Source organism: Seriola dumerili, unplaced genomic scaffold (genome assembly GCF_002260705.1).
Source record: "Seriola dumerili isolate Sdu_G_001 unplaced genomic scaffold, Sdu_1.0 BDQW01000138.1, whole genome shotgun sequence".
NCBI lineage: Eukaryota > Metazoa > Chordata > Actinopteri > Carangiformes > Carangidae > Seriola > Seriola dumerili.
Window position 1 is genome coordinate 13,162,877 of NW_019174393.1, and position 19,314 is coordinate 13,182,190.

A 19,314-nucleotide genomic window follows, 5' to 3' on the forward strand; every position below is an offset into this window, starting at 1 on the left:
CTGTCGCACGAGTCATGGACAGACAGCCTCTCTTTATGTTCGGAAAAACACTCATTTGATAAAAAAAAAATGTGTTTCTTTGAATGAATTTGGAGTTTAGATATGATCCAAAAAAAGATTTCACAAAAAAATATATACAGTATATATAAATTATTTCCTCATAGCAGCTTATACATTTCCTGGTTCTCTCGCTGCCTCAGGGTCTGCAGTGTGATGTTCATTTTTTTACTCAATTCTGGAGTATTGATTAGGGTAATGATCAAATCTCACAAACGCGCACTTCCTAATGACCAGGTTGTATTCATCAGCCTGAAACGAGCGATTTACGACTTGTTTGTGCAGTTTAGAGAGTTTGGTGAATGCGAATGGAAAATTTTTCTACAAGCAAATCTCACAGAGAAAAAAAAAAGAGAGAATTTGAAAATGAGGTCCAGCGAGTGTTGGGACACTGTTAGAGAGAGAAGGAAAAACATGAATGAAAGAGAAAGACAAAAAAAAAAAAAAAGACTTACTTCTTCTGTCCGGTCTGGGTGCCCTGGGCAGCGCAGGAGTAGTTGCCGATCTGTTTTCCAAAGCGAATCGCCATGGAGATGTCACAGTCATCCACTGCGACCACAGCCACCTTCTCTCCAGAGGGTCCATGAGGGATTCCCAGACGGCCAATGTTGGGCTGAAAAACAAACAAAAAAAAGATCAAGATTGCGTTAGTTATTCATCAACATTTACAAATAATAGTGCAAATATTGTGTGGTAGTGGGCAAGCAAGCAGAGAAGCAAAGACAAACAGCTATAAGTAACGAATGAGCTGTTGAAATGGTTAGCTAATGGATAAATGGTTGAAAGAACTAAAACTGCTGAATAAAATAGTTAGCTAAAAGCGATACATAAATGATTGCAATAGTTAGCTAAAAGTTATGGTTTGGTGACATAGCTAAATTACAGAACTAACAGCTGAAAAAAGTTAGCTAAATGCAATGGATAAACAGTTGAGATAGTTAGCTACAAGTAATGAAAATGGCTGAAACGGCTAAAAGTAATGGATGAATTGTTGAAATAGCACGGCTAGATTTACTATTTGCCCATCCAAATGATAGTACAAAAACAGTACAATGTAACATCAACTATTATATCCACTTTTTATACCATTATTTGTTAAATAATATACAGTTTAAAAACAACTCATATGACAGTTACTGCCAGGTGGTGTTGATGCAGCAGTACTGTAGTTTGCCTGATGGGACTGTGGAGGTATGTCTGACATAAAAGACCGGGAACCACTGCTCTGCACTATAAGGAAACACATTTATCGTCTCTTCTTGTCCACCTGAGTGTTTTTACACTGTATTGTTATGGTAAATTACCCCAACTGACTGAATTTAGTTAAAAATTTTATGCTTGATTTATTTCTTTGTTGTTTTTTTTTTTTTCATCCAATCTGAGCGAGTTGGCCAGGACAGCCTTGGTGCTCGATCAGTGCGGGTCAGCGCTACACAAACAATGTCGAGCTGACTTTAGCCAACTTGCAGCAGAAGCACACAGGCCCCTGCTGGCTTAAGGCGACAAAAAACCCATTGTGCGTTTGCTCGCACCTACTGATTACAAAGTAGGCTAATTCCTTCATCAAGGCTTGTGGCCGACAAATGTTGATCTGAGAAAATGTGGATCAGCTTAGAAAATCAGGCCACCAAATCGCTTTAGTTCTTGTAATATCTAACCTGAGACCGAAGTTCAATGGAGCATTTCCTTAACAATAGTGGACTTGGAACAAGAAGCAGAAGGTATTTGAGGAGTTTAATTGAAAATGTTTCCACCAATTAAAAAAATAACACCGCTTTTCATTAACGCGAGAGGGACAAGACATGATGTTGGTAAGAATACGTGACATTCACAGACACATGGTGATGACAGGTTTTTACCAACAGATACAAACTTATATTTTGAAATTTCCCTTTCACTTTTCAATGAACCCTTTCACTTCCTTGCTGTGAGTGGCTTCCAGTAGATGAAATGGTTAGTCTGCTCTCTCTGCTATCTCTCCTGGGAGAATGGTAAATCTCTCAACTACAAATACACAACAATGGGAGAACAGATCCCACATCTGATCATAGTGCTGTGTTTACATAAGGCATCCAGGCTACTTAAAGTTTGACAGGTTGAGTGATAGCGAGAGAGACTTTCAAACCACTGAGGTGACGTCTTAACAAGGCTCACTGTTACAAAATGAAAAACAAAACCATAACTTTTTCTGATTTTCAATTCGCTCGATCATTTTTCTACGACAGAATATTTCAGGCCGTTTTGTCGCACTAACTGTTTCATATGAAATGAGAGAAAGGTGGACAAAAGCAATGGAAAAGAAGGAGAGAAAAAAGAGGCATGGATGGAAAGACAATGTGTGTGCATGTGTTTGTCTCCTACATAAATAGGATTAGAGTAATGAGATACTGGTGGGGCGGAGACGCTGCAAAGATAGAGGGCAAAAAATAGAAAAGAAAGAGCGACAGACAAAAATAGGGAAGTAGACTGACCAGAAATAAGAGACTGAAAGGGAAAGACAAAAGAGAGACTAGCAGACAGGTGAAAAAAAAAAAACAAGCAACAGAAGGGTGCAGTGTCTTCTATTTTGGCTCAGGTGGACTCCGGTTCAGCATATTTTCCAACCCAGAGGGAGTTGTATTGTAGTCTGTCGCTACCACTCCCATCCACATGCCCTGTTTCCACTGATTCCACCGAAAAAACACTCTCGCACTTTCCACAAAGACAAACAGAAAGTACTACACCTCTGACACCACTGCTGTCTCGTTCTCTTCCTCTTCTAATCTCACTCTCTGTCTTTTACTCTCTCTTTTTTCCCCCCTCGTTCTCACAGATAAAATCATGCCACACACACAATTACACACACAGTGAGTGAGTGACCAAGATGTGGACTAATGTAAAAATGTCTAGGGTGCAAACCTAATTTAGATGTAATCTAAGAGAAAAACATCAGCACACAAAATCATTATTTTGGTGTTGTTTAAATATAACTTAGATTGTTTTTAATTCGCAGCTTCACAGCAGTAAAAAGTAAGTTGTAAAAGCAAAATAACAACTCATTTTCTGTTCGTTGGGACTGCATGACTAATGTTCATTATTGCCTTGACTACAAATTATTCTATGGGCTATGAAACATCTGAAAATGTGATGCGATCAAATGTCTCATTTTATCCAACCAACAGAACAAAATTTGTGTGTTTGACTACTATTTAAGAAAAAGCAGTGAATTTTTCCCACTTGATTTCTGAATGTTTGGCATTTTTGCTTGAAAAAATTACTTTAATAAGCTGTTGACTGTCTGTCAATTGACTAATCAATTCATTAACAAATTCTTGTGATTAAAAATGTATTGAGTCAGGGTTCATGATTTTTGGTCACATGCTATCTCCTAAACTTGTACAGCCTCACAGACCTCTCAGACTGTTTCTCATGTGCAGTATGTGTGTGTTAGTAACCCATAAGCGCCTTATATGTAGAAAATACATTGTATGTATATCAAACATTCTGCTAGGAAACCACACCCCTGTCGCTGGAAACTGGCCAATCAAGTGTCTGCACAGGTATCTGCAGGTGCCTACTTGTGTTCAACCCACCAACTCCACCTCCTAGCCTCACCACGGTAACCACAGACATCTTTCTTTCCAAGCGGCCCACGCGTGAACCAGTAAACTCATGTTGGGGCCTCCCAGTGTTGGCTCACGCACTATAACTCAAAGCAGAAACGATGGACAAGCCCTGTTTGAAAATATTAAAGTGTCATGATTTATTGTTTCGTTATGTAACTTGGATTCTGGTTCCTGTAACGACGTGGAGTGCACTTCAGGAAATGTGTGTCATAGCCGCACTCAGGTGAGGGAGTTATGATAAATACTACGTGCTCAGCAGGTTTGGATATTAACACAGACTTGTGGCCAAGAAGTGTGATTAAACATGTCCCTGGTAATTAGGACGACCTTATGCATTACCCCGCTGTGAAATATGCATGGCTGAATGTCCCCTGTGGGCAGCCTGTGAAAAAAAACAAAAAAGTCTGGTCTGGTTTTGTTCAGAAAGCAGCAGAGCCTGTAGCCCGAAGCTGGAGAAAATGTTGGCACTGTGCAGCCAGCAGCAGGAGAACAATGAAGACCCGAACACAAACACCCAAAATGGTCAAAGAAGCTCAACGGAAAAGACACTAAAAGGAAGAATGGGGTAGAGAGAAAATGGCCAGATTCAACAGTAGTAGTAGTGCAATTTGATCAGACGACATGCTGTAAAAGTGTAGAACCAAAACTTATCCTGACTGAAAACAAATTCCTCTAAAATCTAATTACGGAACAAAAAAAACAAAAAAACTCATAAGTACTCTTTGCTTCTCCTCCCTTTCACTTCTTTCCTCCACCTCTGTGAATAACATCTACACAGAGCCAAGAGTTTACTTATGAGCAGATTTGATAGAATTAAGTTGGAAAAGTGAAGAAGAAATGCTTCATCCTTTCCTTGAAAACTACAGCCACATTGCCAATGAGCATTAAAATCAGGTAGAAATATAAAGGAATAGATGAACATTTTTAAAAATGTGCATTTGCTATCTTTCCAAGAGTGAGATAAGATGTCTGAGCCAGAGACATGAGACTGATGTGGAAAAGTGGAAAATTTCCCAGGATGTTGAACTCTTCCTTTAAAAAAAAAAAAAAAGAAAAAGAAAATCATACAAATGTGGGTTAAGTCAAACAATGAACTCAAATTACTTTTCACACCGGCGGGAAAATAAAAATGAGAGGGAAAGTGTGATAACTGCATAAAAGGTTTTCCAGGGCGACAAAAGGTAATTTGTCGACGATAAAGGCTCTTCACAGGAATCTGAATTCGCGCTGATCACAATCTTATCATCGCTTTAGAATCCAGTCAAGCGAAGGAGGGATGAGATAAAGACTTTGGGGGGGGGGGGGGGGGGGGGGGAGCGCAGGAAGTAAAACACAGGAGAGAGAAAAGAGATTCCCACATGTCACACATAATGGACCCGCAACCCAAAATCTCAGGGGGGTGCAGCTGTTACATGTGCTGATAAGTTGTAGAGTGACATACACACACACACACACACACACACACATGTATGTACACAGTGGAAGTGTGAAACTGCATGTAGTTAATGGGTGGTATGTGTGTAATGCGTATGTAATATGTAGATGGATATAAGAGCATTAATGCAGCTGTTAGTCCGTATCTGTTTGAGTTCAACACTGTACAACTATTATATGCATATATTCAGAAACATGTATGTGCTGTATGTACGAACAATGTTTGTTTTTTTTACTTTATTTATTATGTCATGCATACAACTATGCCCAGACTGCAGTACACAACTATATTCATATAAACCTCATCTACGATGCTGTGTATCACATTTCAAACAATACTAGGAAAGAAGATCATAGAAAGAAAATTGGAACAATAATTTCTACTGTCATTCACACAAAATATATTCATTGACAAGCACAAATGAGTTGTGAAAAGTAAAACTAAACACAGATCAGAATTTAAGTCTTAAAGAAGAGGAAACCCAACAGTACAGACTGGAAGACGTGTCTCTTTCCTCTAATAATTCCTTCTGATTTCTACTTTTAGGCAGAAAACTACATCAGCATCTACAAGGCCTCCATTAACAGAGCTTTAACAAACAAGGCTGATTGTGAATTAAAATTAGTTCCTATGCCAAACCACTTCAGTATATTTAATTTTTATGTGCCAGTTTAGAAAACCATCATTAGATGAACATGAACAGTGTGAATGCTGCCAAGAAAGAGCTGCATCATTGAGAAAATTCCACATAGTATGAGTTATGTGATTTCTAAATTCCCATATAAATGACTCTTCTTCACTCTTAGCACTGGACGCCATGTCCTAAATTGAACGCTGGTTTTCAGTTAGCTGAATGTGGGTCTAACGATGGCCGCTAGGACTGTATATAGTTTCAGGCTTCTCTCTGACCCCTCATTTGAAAGTGCTCTTGGCCCTCAATTTGAGGGGCCCCATGAGAGTCTCTTATTTACCCTCCACCCGACTCTGAGCTGCTGAAGATTCCCTCTCTCTAAGGTGTCGTCTCTAGGGGCGATAGGCTTGCTGCAGCCATGGCAACGCACTTGATCCCCACAGCTAGCCACAAAGGCGAGGAAGGCAGAGGACACGAGCGGGTGGAAGAATGCGCACGCACATACGCACACACACGAACGCACGCACACACACACACACTGATAAAACTCACTCACATGCACAAAAACTTCAGCGTACACCTAAAATCCTGCCAACTGCAATCAAAACACCCACACTTTGTCTCAATAGTACCAACCAGTCTACACACACACACACAGACACACAACCACACACACACACAGGACAAAGACCCACCCAAGCACATACACACCCTCTCCCTCCCACCAACAGAGGCACACATTGACACCTCTATTACCGCTGGGCTGCCTGTCAAAGCCGACATGATAACTCAATCAGCCCCGCAGCCAGGATAAAGAGCCTTGCTGCACAGATTGAGTTACACACACAACACTGTTGAAACATCCTCGTCAAAAAACAACTAAAACACTGTCAAAATGAGCGACTAATGACTCTAAAATGTGTGTGTGTGTGTGTGTGTGTGTGTGTGTGTGTGTGTGGAGGGTGGGATGGAGGGAATGCTGGCTGGTGATTATGTGTTTGTGCGTGTGTTTGGGGAGAATGGGAAGGATGTCTGCAGAATGTGTTTAAGCATGTGTTTTGAGGGAGTAAGCGGCATGTTTGTGTATGTGTGTGTGTGTGTGTGTGTGTGTGTGTGTGTGTGTGCGTGCGTGTGTGCGTGTGTGTGCGGATGCGTCTGCGTGTGTGTGTGTGTAAAGCAGGAAGCAGGTAGCGGAGCTGCAGACAGCCATGGAGTTCATTTTGATAATAAAGGAAAAAGGGGCGCACAGTCTTTTATTTTATTTGGGCTCGCCTGAGGAAATGCCATTGTTTCTTTCTCTGTCTCTTGGATGGGAATGAAACTTGATGGATATTTGAAAATGTGATATCTCCTGATGCTTTGAAGTGTGTGTAAGTGTGTGTGTGTGTGCGGTGTATCTCAGAGTTAAACTGAGGCAACATGAACTGGAGAAGAAGTGGAGCCAAAATAAAAGGGCATTGAACCAACAACAATAGATCAATATCTCTCCTAGAAGTGTGTGTGTGTGTGTGTGTGTGTGTGTGTGTGTGTGTGTGTGTGTGTGTGTGTGTGTGTGTGTGTGTGTGTGTGTGTGTGTTGGCTCTGTCATGCACAGGCTAGTGTGTCCCAGCTTCCCTCTGGCAGCAACAGACCCTGTCATGTCCACATTACCTCACCTACCCTCTGGCTATGTAAACCTAGAAGTGTGAATTATTCAAACACACACACACACACTCACACACACACACACAGTTCCAAGAGGTTTTACAAAGGGCTATGATGTCCAGTGTTCAAGCCGTCATGTTACTGCTGTCTTTGTCGCGTCATCACTCCTCTATCTATCAGTGTAACAGATGGACGGCGGCCATTGTCGCCGTGTAGCTTTCAAGCGGCAAAACAAATGTGCGGTTGACACAAAAACTGAGTTAAGAGTAACTGTATCCTATTGGGAACGGCTTCAGAAAATTCCATCTACAACTCCACTAACATGGACACCTGCATATATACACTGACATCAATGGTATTACCTTCTGATTGATGTTTTTCATCCATCTGTTAAAACATATTTTCCAGGCAGGATTTGTCTCTTTGATTTATTTCACTTGATTAATGGTCAGTCTTAGTTCTCCCTTGTTGTAGATTAAGAAGCCTACATGGGTTTAGTTTTGATGATATATGAACATCAGTTTATTTTGCATTTAAATAATTTTTGATCGTCCTGATAATTTTACTACCACGTCTAGCTCGCTAACATTTGATCCACGGGTCTGCAACCATGGTTGAATTGTGATGATGAGTGATTTGATATTCTCATCTACAAACCATGTTATACACCTAAATCTGCCTACCTGGCACGTTTTATGTCATTCTTTTAACCCATACAAAAACCGAAGAGTCAACACGGCAAGTTGTGGTTTTACTTGCGCTGTTTATGCTGAGATAAGCTTACTCCTTCCTGGCTATAGATCATATTTAGTGTGCAGATAAGACAGTGGTATCAATTTTCTCATCCAACTCTTGGCAGAAGTGACTCTACAGTGACCATCTAACCATCATCTAAATAGCCTTGAAGATCTCCAGGAATGATGCTAATGTTTGGCAGTAAAAGCGGGACCAGATAGGAATCATAGAAGAGATTGGAGATATATATAAGTGGAAAGAAGATAAGAGAGAAGGATGAGGAGACAGAGAGGCGAAAGAGGAGGAGGAGGAAGATACATTAGTGTTTAGAGTGGGTATAAACTATATGGACCACAACTCTCTCCCTCGACTTCCTACACAGCAGTTTATCTCCTCTTTCCTCTTCTCCCCTAAAATTCCACGGCATGTCTGTCTCTCTCAATGTTAATCGGAGATTTAGGTCATGCTAGGTGAGGTGTGTGAAATTTCCTCCTTGCAGTGACACACACACACACACACACACACACACACACACACACACACACACACCCATCACAGAAGAGTGGGGAAGGAATGTAAAAATGGGAGAGGGTGAAGAGAAATAGATAGACCTGAGACAGAGATAGGGATGTAGTGAGTTAGTCAGTCGTGTATGAGGGCGGTCTGTAGTGACAGATTTATCAGATTTATCTTCATTCCTCAATGACACAGCGCTGCACACATCTGCACAGTGCTGCTCATACACACACACACACACACACACACACACACACACACACACACACACACACACACACACACACACACACAAATGTCTACATATAAAGGTTCAACCAATGTGGGTATTTTGAAGCTGAAAACCTTTTGATTTTTTTCATAGCGCTCGTTCTGAGAACTTATTCCTTTACACCATCCAGAGTGACGAACAGTCAAAACGTCTCCGTTGGGTCTTATAATGTTGCATGTCATTAAAAGAGTTTTCTTTCTTAAAGCTATTTTTTACTTGTATCTGAAGGCTAACTAGCTTAACTGTCCTCAGACTGAAACACAAACCTCCAGAGGCACCATTAGCTTGCTAGATGTAGCTAAAGCAACGTATGCAAGCAAGCAAAGAAACCACAACACTCTGCTGCTTGGTCAAACAAGTCAAAACCCACCTAGAGTGAAGGCAGTTGTACTGGTATCCCTGGCAACTAGCACAAAGTAGTTTCAGGACAATTTAGCTTGTTAGCCTTGAGATACAGAGCATAGCTTGGCTTCTGAAGCGAGAGGATATAACTGAAGTGATGCTGGGAATATATATGTAAAGGTGGAGGGTTCTGGTCAAACAGCTCTCCGACCTAAACAACCATATAGGTTTCTCGTCCCTACCCTCGGATACGACAGCAGACGTACTGGACCTTCATTGTCATGGTAATGATAATAAACATGCACATACGCTACTCAGAGAACCAGGTTACTCATGTAACCTAAAGATTTTACTCACCATTGTCCATTATCTTCTACTAAATACTTCATTTTGCTGCCTTTTTCATATTATAAATTGAGTCATTCTTACAAGAAATATTATTACACACATACATAACAAAAAGTTAGCTTATAGCAAACTAAATTCTTAATGATAATATAGTGTATACAGTATGTTTATTATATCCATATGTATCTAAATTGTTTTAAATATCATTCTAATCCTGCCAGCTGCCATCACACACACCCACACCCACACCCACCCACACACACACACACAGTAGTTTGCTTTACACGAAACTATTTCACTATTATTTTTGTTAATTCTCTTAGTATAACACAAGACAATATTAAGCACACAATCTATATGAAAATCCATCAAACAATATTACAGTCTAAATAGGAGCATGTCAGCCCTGACACATTTGCTGTCCATGCTCATTACGTGAGCCGTCTTTGACGATTTCTGAGCGTTGTTAATCCTCTCTGACAGAATCGGTACTTCGGCCCACCACTCTGCTGCCAAGGAAAACACAGTCACTGCTCACTGAGTGTCGACCTACCTGTCTGTCTGCCTGCCTGCCAAAGCTCAGATATGTTTATTTCACCTGAACAAACCTCAATGGAGGAAGTCAATGAGAGCTGACGGATGAGCAAGAAGGCTGCTACTGTGTCATTTTTAGATATGAGTAGATTCTTCAGCCGGTTGAATAAATGGAGTGAAGCAGACTAAGATGGAGAGGAGGACAGTGATGCAGTAAAAAAGGAAGATAAAAAATAATATATGTGTACATTTTTAAATAAAAGCCAGAAAGATGCAACACTGTTGCAATGACGCAATTCCTCAGTGAGAGAGATGTTCTGCAACGGAGACCAAAAGCCTGACCGGTAAGCCTCATCCCTGTCTCAAAACTGTCCTCCCTGCCTCGCCAGCACAAACCCTTACCTCTGACCTCTCTGGATGAACATGACATATTTGCACAGCCCACGAAGGGATGAAGTAAGGTCAGTATCATCCAAAGCTAAAAATCAGCAGTATTCAAAATACTCTATCCACAAGGAGCAGATCTGCATGTGTTAAAAACTCCTGATCAAGCTCTGTGAATTCAAATTGACTTTTTTTTTTCTATTTATTTTATTACACCATTCACTGCTAAATGCTGTTTTACAAAAAGAATGCAAAACTACCTTTTACGAATGTAAAACCAGGCTGACGCAGGAAAACATAGCGACGTCACAGTTTTTTGTACATTTATTAAAGGGCATCTTGTGGAGTTTTCGAACAGTCGTGGCACTAAACAGCGACGGTTTGACGAGTGGGTCCCTGTTTTGTTTATGTTGTCTGTGCGCGCGTGGATGCGCATGCATTACGTTGCACATTCTTCCGTTGATCGACAGTTTGAGGCGGTAACAAGCAAACAAACTATTTGGTTTGTTCGCAAAAAACTCCACAGGGCCCCTTTAAGTCAATAGCAGCACATCATATCATTAACTTCACCCAGACGTCAACAACGGAATGACGGAAGAAAGCCAGGTTACACCAAACCAAAACCAGAAAAGCAGCAAAACCTACTGGAATTCTGTCTACAATCCAGACCAGACCAGAGCCGGACTAAACTAGAGCTAACAATCTATAGTTAGAGGCCATGTTACCTCTGTATATCTGAGGTAAGCATGTACAGTAGAGTTAGTCTGTACTAGAAGCAGTGCAGGGACTGAATGAGACCCCGGGGGGGAAAAAAAGCACCAGTGGCAACTAGGCTAGAGGTCAGAGGTTACCTCCTTCTGATTGAGCTCCAGCCAGGCAGTATAGAGCGGGAGCCGCAGAGCCCCACTGGAGTCCACCAGACTCCCCCCGTCCTGGGAGAGAGACACCGTGAGAGAGAGACACCTCGTTAGACCTGCAGCCCACAACCAAGCCACGTCACTTGTATCCACATGTGCACTGAAGTGTGTTTCTCCAGTGTTTTCACCAATCAATGCACAGCATGACAGCAGAAATAATAACACAAATATTATTGTGTGCGTGCACCCTGCGTGTGTGTGTACAAAGGCATGCGTGCTGAAGTGTCTGCGTCTGCTAGCAGCCAGTTTGCCAACAATAACGACATCCATAACAAAACATAATTCCTCTGTGCCCACTTCAAAAACACCCCCACCGACTACCTCACACAATAGGCCACAACTCATGTGCCGCCGCCTTCGGACGAAGGTGTCTCTGGCAGATTTATGTCACACTGTGAAATACCACAGCTATGTGAAGAGCAGGTGAAATTTACAGCATGTGAAAGCCCCAAAACCAGCTTCCACGTGTCAACAAGGGTAGTTTCACCACAAAGACACAATACATGGATTTGGAGCATGTTTACACACTACGGTATTAAATCACAATGAGTTACAATTATGTCTGAGCGATTTAAAGCACTGAAAAATGTATATACATATGAATTTTGTCAAGAAAGCCACAAATATAATGCTTTATAATTAGTAAAACAGTAGTTCCTGGTATTTAAATGCAACTTGTGATGATAACCTTAACTGTTTTGGGTCTGTGGAAACACGTCAAGAAGAACAAAGAATAGCATTGGCCTCTTCCTGCAGAAACACACCCTGCAGAGTCTGGGGCTTCACCTCAAAAAATAACTACTTAACTTTTCTAAAAAGCACTTAGCAGAGAAAATACCCATGTCTGTGCAGAAACACATGATGTGGCAGTCCCTCATCATAACACACACACACACACACACACACACACATACATATAAATGGTGTTCATCCCTGCGCGCAGCTGATGAATTGTGCGTGTGTTCATGTGTTGCTATGACACCGTCAAACACCTAAAAAGGCATGCGTCTGTCCCTCTAAGTCATTGCGGCCACCCAGGAAAGCCACACATGTGGCTTCAGCTATTAGCAATAAAGCTACAACACAGGGAGATAGAGGACAACGCTAAAACCACTTACAGGCTCTCTGCAGTGTATTTTAAGAGCTAATATCCACTGTGGGCATGTGCTGACGACTTTGTGTGTGTGTGTGTGTGTGTGTGTGTGTGTGTGTGTGTGTGTGTGTGTGTGTGTGTGTGTGTGTGTGTGTGTGTGTGTGTGTGTTGTGTGTGGTGTGTGTGTATGTGTGTGTGTGTGTGTCTGACTGCATATCAGCTCATCCTGGAAACCCAATAAACCCTGAAACATCAACAAAGAGACAAGAGAGAACAGGAGACAGACACACATGGACGAGGATAGTAGCTGTTTATTTCATAGCACAGAGTGAGGTCACCATTCAAAGCTCTCCCGCTGACGGATACCTGTGAGACAAAGCGAAATTTGTAGTATATTTATATTCATGTAATATAAACCAGATTCTACTGTATATTTACAAAGCCTTTTCATACGCCGCTCCACTTCACTCTGGCTCAGCTGTTACTTGTTGCCAGCGGCTCATTCGACAATAATAATTCCATTTTGACACTGTTTAATAACCACAAGCTAGCTGCTACTTTTGCCCGCCTGCGGTTTTTGTATTGAGTGACAGCGGCCTGCATCTGCGAACAACATTGACGATTGCTATTAAGAGTGAATCGAAACATTAAGGTCGTAAAACTAAAGCAATGAGCTGAAAGATGCCAAGATGCTAAGTGCGTAGAGCCAAGGGGTACCGCAGAGTAGAGAGATAGTTACCTGTTGGTTTGTTGCTACAAGCGACCGTTTCTACATAATAAGGTGTCATCTGGTCTGTTGTTCATACAAAAATATTGATTATAGCAACTTTAAACTGACGAGAACTCCTACTTCACTAAAAGGAAATGTTTTGTTTAAATTAATAGTTAATTTGTTAAGAGACAGACAAGCCCAAAATCAATGGATGAATGTCAATGGATGGGTGTTTAAAGGGTTAAGTTGGACTTGCTGCAGCACACAAACAGAAGGGATATTTAAAGCAGTAGCATCCTAGTGGCATCTTGGTGTCAAAGTCAGGTTTTTTTAACGCTTCCATGGAGACAAAAGTATTGAAACTTTTACAGAAAGACCGGTCCCTCTTTGAGTTAACCCAACAGGTTTCTAAGTACAGCTGAGTGGTTGAGTTACATCAAGAGTTTTAGCCCGGCAGAGGTGGAGTGCAAAAATGTACCCACAGTATATTAAAAAAAGTACCTCAAGCTATGCTGTGAAGTGATTTGCACCTATGTCCTGATGATGAAAAGCCCTGCCATGTAAACAGCTTGAGAGCGACGGAGGAACGGCAGAAGAAGAAAGAATGAACTTTTGATACTCGTCGGTGATAAGAGCCAACTGAGCCTGTCTGGGAATGCTGTCTACACACACCTAGCTGCAAATATCGCAGCCCATATTAGCCAGTGTAACTCTATTAACATGTCTAACGTCAAGCTTGTGTGCAGCGAAAGCAAATACTGCAAACACAGAGGCTTGTCACGTCTGCAGTCACGCTCTGCTTCGCTTACTCTGAAATCCATGAGGATGGATCACATGGAAGTTAATTATAGTTTATTTATACGTGTGGCTTACAGTTAATTGGTGATTCACTCAGAAGCATTTTGTCATACTTTCTGGCTCGCGAAACATAAATGCAAATATAATTGAGATTCCTGTAAGTTTCTTCTTGCTTATCGTTGTCATGTTTCTCATGTGACATCACATTAACCAATGATATCTACATAAGTCTGCAGTCACAAAGCCACATTTACTGTCTCCACTCTGAACCAAATTAAATGAAAAGTTACAAATGAGACTCATTCAGTAAAGATGGCTGCGAGTCCACATGATATAACTAACAAAATAAAATTTATGACTGTGACAGAGGGTTTGATATATGGATTAGCTCTTACTGCATCTTAAATAAAAAGAGTGTGATGTGCCACAGCCACTACATAATCCTCTGTGTGTAAGCCTGGATCACTGTGTATGCTAAATGCTGAAAACCAAATACTTGATGTGATTGAATGTTTGAAAGTTTGACAAAAAAAATGCATGTTAAAGTCCATTTAGTAGCTTTTTCCTGAGCTGTTAGCCCAATTGCCTCGTCTTCATCAAGGGACAGAGTTTGTTGCCTGTTTTAAGTTAAGGAACTATTGTTTCAGGGGGTCATTAATGAACTTCAGTGTTTCTTTCAAGACAAAACCTCCATCATAAAATTGTTTTTTTTTTTTTTAAATGGAACAGTTATGGTGACAATATGGTTGTGGTTCTGGTAAAACTCAACGGAAACTAGATGAATCAAGCATTCTTTGTCTGTTAAGACTCTATTTTAACCTGATGTAATCCTCGCAGGTGGCCTGGCAGATACAATCATGATACGCCTGACATCCTGCCCAGTGTCCAGCTAAATAACATCATTTCCTGCAACCAGAGACATCATTTCCTGTAGTTAACACACATCAAAACCCAAGACAAAAGCTCCTGCTGCTGCTGCTGCAAGAATACCCATCTCTGTGCTTTATCTCTGTTTGTGTGTGTGCGTGTGTGTTTCCTGTTTAGGTCAGCCGTGCTGACACAGTTAACTGTCCTTGAGACTTTGCACCATGGAATTTCAAAAATGCTTTTCTCCTTCCACTTCTATTGTGTAACATCTCTAATAGTGGTATGGACATATGCACACATTCAAAAAAACACACACACACACACACACACACACACACACACTCAGAGTAGCTCTTTATTTGTCTGCCCCCCCCCCCACAGATGCAAACACACGCACACACAGCTTTCCAACCGACCCAGATCATTGCAACAATGGCAAGTCCATGTCTGTTGTCATGCCAACCCTCCCTCGACCCTTGACCTCTGTTTTTTAGCAGAGGCACCCTGGTTCCTCTGAAGAGAGGAGCAGCGGATTTAAAAGGGGGCACCCGTACAACCCGGCACAACTTCAACCGCCTCATCTTCTGACCCAATAAATCACCATCTGTACATGTGTGTCTGTGTGTGTGTGTGTGTGTGTGCGTGCGTGCGCTCTTTTGGGTCTGTTAAAAACAACTGGGGTTCATGTAGGAAGAACAACAATGGATTAGGTTGCACCAGTAAATCTATTACTTAGTTTGTGTTGTCTGAGTAAAAACAAGCCGGATCCAAACTAGTGAATCTCCACTTAGGTTAAAATTGATAGGCTTTGATTATGAGCTTTATGTTTGGTTGTTTGGGTTTACTTCTAAAATGCAATCTAAAATCTTTTCAGTTTCCCGTTTCCAGGTCAGGTCAGATATGTTGCCCATATTCCATATCACCTTTTATGCTTTACTCACTCTTACTTGGCTACATAGCAGTTACTGGGTGTAACCATGAAGTTACAACTGATCTCTACGTAAATGCTTGTTTGTGTGGTGCTGCCCTTTTTAAATTTGGACATGTATAACTCTTAAACACTTAAATATATTATAACTACAGTATACTACGTGCTACTGGCTGCTGATTATCATAGCTAAGACCCCTAAAAAGCTCCCACTGGATAACGTTAGGACAGAGAGGGAACATTATGTATGTGTATGTTTGTTTGAATCTGGATTACATCACGGTTTAAGAATTGGGCTCTGATCTTCTCTCTCGAGCCTCTCTGGGCTATGTGAGCAATGCTACCTCCAGACAAATGTGTGTGCTCTTTCATGTACGTCAAACATATGTGTGCCTTCATTCATGTCCGTACATTCACATGTCAACATGTCTAATCTATTGTGAGAACACTACTGCTTTCTGCCATATACATTTCCACTAATCCCTCCAGCAACTGATGTAGGATTAAATTACCATCAGTCAGTCCGACTTCTGACCATTCAACACGTGAAGAAGAGCTGACCCTGTGTCAGTGCTACAGTCGGCCTTGGGCTAATTTAACGGAATGTGTCGCCAGCTTTGCAAATCACTGGTCTGCATTAAGGCTGACATTGGTGGAACGCACACACCCCATGTTTTACACACTAATGGCACAAGGATACACTCATAACCTGGTGTTTGTTTGTGCACGTACTACTTGTATCTGCATGTCACAGCAGTAAAATGGAAGCCTATAGCATCAGTAAAGCTAAATAAATAAGAAACACAAACTGCACAGAAGCGTAACGAAGCAGGAAATCTGTTCAATCGTGGAAATTAAGCTCTTGTTACCATGGAGACATCTCTACAAACACAAGAGAACCCAAGAGGCAAACAAAACAAAGAGGTCTTTAGTGCCAACGGACTGTATCCTGCAAATAACACCTGTGATGGTGAGGAGCCTGGCAGCAACGCTAACAAAGCTCTACGAGGTTTAAGCCTTTGTCTCTCGCATCATAAAGGCAGTGCTGTCGAAAAGAGGGACACACACCTCAAACAATAGATACAGATGTGACCCTGCAGCTAACACGGTACAGTATGGTAGCCTGATTCATCACCTTTGATGAATACTTCCCTGTCAAGGCTACTAAGTATGCTATGGGCTCTATAGATGGTACACAGAAGAAAGAGGCGACCAGAGTGTGAAATGTGAGACGGTGTGCATTGCAGGCAAGAAGAGGGGGTACTCTTTTTAACAGGTTGCAAAACACAGGGGCCGCTGCTGCTGAAATACGATGCTGGATGTCTTGGGTCAAGTTAGTGATGCTACAGCTTTCAGCGTCAGATACATGAAGGAAGAGGCAGAAAGAAAAGCAAAGAGAGGAGGGGAAAAAGTAAAAAAAAAAGAAAAGAAAAAGGGATTGATGTCTTTTGTAACAATATAGCGCAGCATGCATACCAGCTAGCATATTAGCTCTGAAAGGCTAAGGCTAGCACATGCGCATGAGGCTAGAATCCATTAGCTTCATTTAAGGAAGATGGCAAATTAACTGCTCATTCAGCTTTAAATCAGTAAAAAATAAATAAAAAATCTGAATTCATGCACAAGATGATTATTATTTATATTTGTGCAGGTAAGAATGAGGAGAATTGTCCTATTAGCAATTCTATACTTAAACTCAGAGTTTTCATGCATAATATAGCTACTTATAGTGAGAAAACTATGGTTGTAAATTCTAATAAATTATATAATGAAGACACAAAGCTATGGGATGTACATGTTCAAAAAGACAGTGTTATCTTATTTCCTGTCTGGTATAGTCTTATAAGAACAATCCCTGCAGGCTCTGGAAGTTTGTTGGAAGATAACACCAGCAATTGACTGAGATGTAAGCCCTTCTAATATGATATTACAAGTGAAGTGGTTACATGAGCTAGGTTGTGAAATAATCGCTGTCTCTCTTTCCGAGATTGGACTTAGCAAAGAGGAAAGAGGAACATCGTGGGAACGTTTCGAAAAACAACTTTAGACACTGTGAATAAAATAAACTGCGGTAAGAGAGAAATCCTTTTGTCAGTCATTGAGATTACACTGAGATTGTACCATTACTGAAGTATGCATAGATAGGCCGCATGTGAAGACGATCTACCTTTGACTCGGAAACACGTACTGTACGTACTAAAGCTGTCTAGTGGGAAAATACACTTGATGAACTCTTGACCCTTGAAGCTGAAGCTTCAGCCCTCAGCGCTTCTTTCAGAAGTTGCAGAGTTAACGTCACGAGTCAAACCTGTACAGTTAACACAATCTCCCAAATCAGCAGTCAAGGTCAACCGCCTTGGTAGCCTCAAAGAAAAAGCCACATATCATGCGCTTCACTCCCGCATTATCACTGCTGAGTTTGCTCACCCTTAACACCCTCGATCTTGACCTTCAGTATGGGCTGCGTACTTGATGGAAAAATGCAATATTCGCAGCAGCAAACTTCTTTTACCCCCCCATCTAATTTTTTTAATTTAAAAAGCCTACTCAAGCAGGAGCAGCTGCGGTCGGCTGGGTGGGTGGTTAACTTCCTTACCTTGTTGTAGTAATGGAGCTGGACAGAGTGCCACTGGCCGTCACTGACCCCGCCTGTGATGTAGGGAGAAACCGTGGTCTTTGTCTCACCTGGGCGACAAGGGAAGGAGGGAGGAAAGAGGATGCAGGTGAAGGGACAGAGGTTGGACACATGGGAGGAAAAACGGGAACAGGGATGGGGGAAGTAAAGATGGAGAAGGGAGGGTGGAAGAGAGGAATCGAGAGAGGAAGAAAAGATAGCAGGGAAAAGTTTATGAGGGTGGGTGGGGGGGTGAGAGGAAAGAAAGGAACAGTGAATAGTGATTATGATGTCAGTTAAATGATTTAACACAGCTGCTGTTTACATCTGCTGCTTTATAGATTAACATCTTCACATTATTAATTTCAAACAATAGAGTGTAACTTTTTTTCTGAGAGCGGGGTGGAGCCACACTAAACATGTCTCCTGATGATTTGAAACTTGTTTCACTCATTAATTAGTTTTACTTTTGGAACCGGTGAAATGTTTAGCTGTGACACGTTTCAACATGTTGTAAAACCAGCACAAGTAGGGAGGAGTCATTAAGTCAGAAAACAGACTCTGGAGTTTGCTTTGAATTAGATAATTGGCTAGCAAACATTAGCCACTATGAGCTAGTGGTCATAGCAGACCAAGTGAGGCTGCAGCTGCAAAACCCCTGGGTGAAATGAATTGAGTCATGGTTTGTTTTATTTCTTATGACTTCAACTTTTCATTTATAGGAGGGTGATTGTGTTTTATTGTCTTTTAAAAGTTAATTAGTCTTGCTTTAATGAATTTTTACTTCACTCAATATTCAACAGGTTATAAATTGAAGTGACCAATAGAGGAAATTCCATGTCCTATATCTTGACACACACAGACTGACACACTCAGATACACA

The 19,314-nt window shown here is 41.3% G+C and overlaps 1 protein-coding gene across 1 annotated transcript in view; it reads right to left on the reverse strand.

Annotated features, from left to right (window-relative positions):
• celsr1 (cadherin EGF LAG seven-pass G-type receptor 1) overlaps positions 1–19,314 on the reverse strand; it is a 93,626-nt gene that overhangs the window by 27,031 nt on the left and 47,281 nt on the right. The window contains exons 6-7 of the mRNA XM_022749418.1: positions 18,414–18,502; positions 513–670 (exon numbers count right to left, since the gene is read on the reverse strand). Of these exons, the coding sequence (XP_022605139.1) occupies positions 513–670; positions 18,414–18,502 (247 nt within the window). The remainder of the gene's footprint in view (positions 1–512; positions 671–18,413; positions 18,503–19,314) is intronic.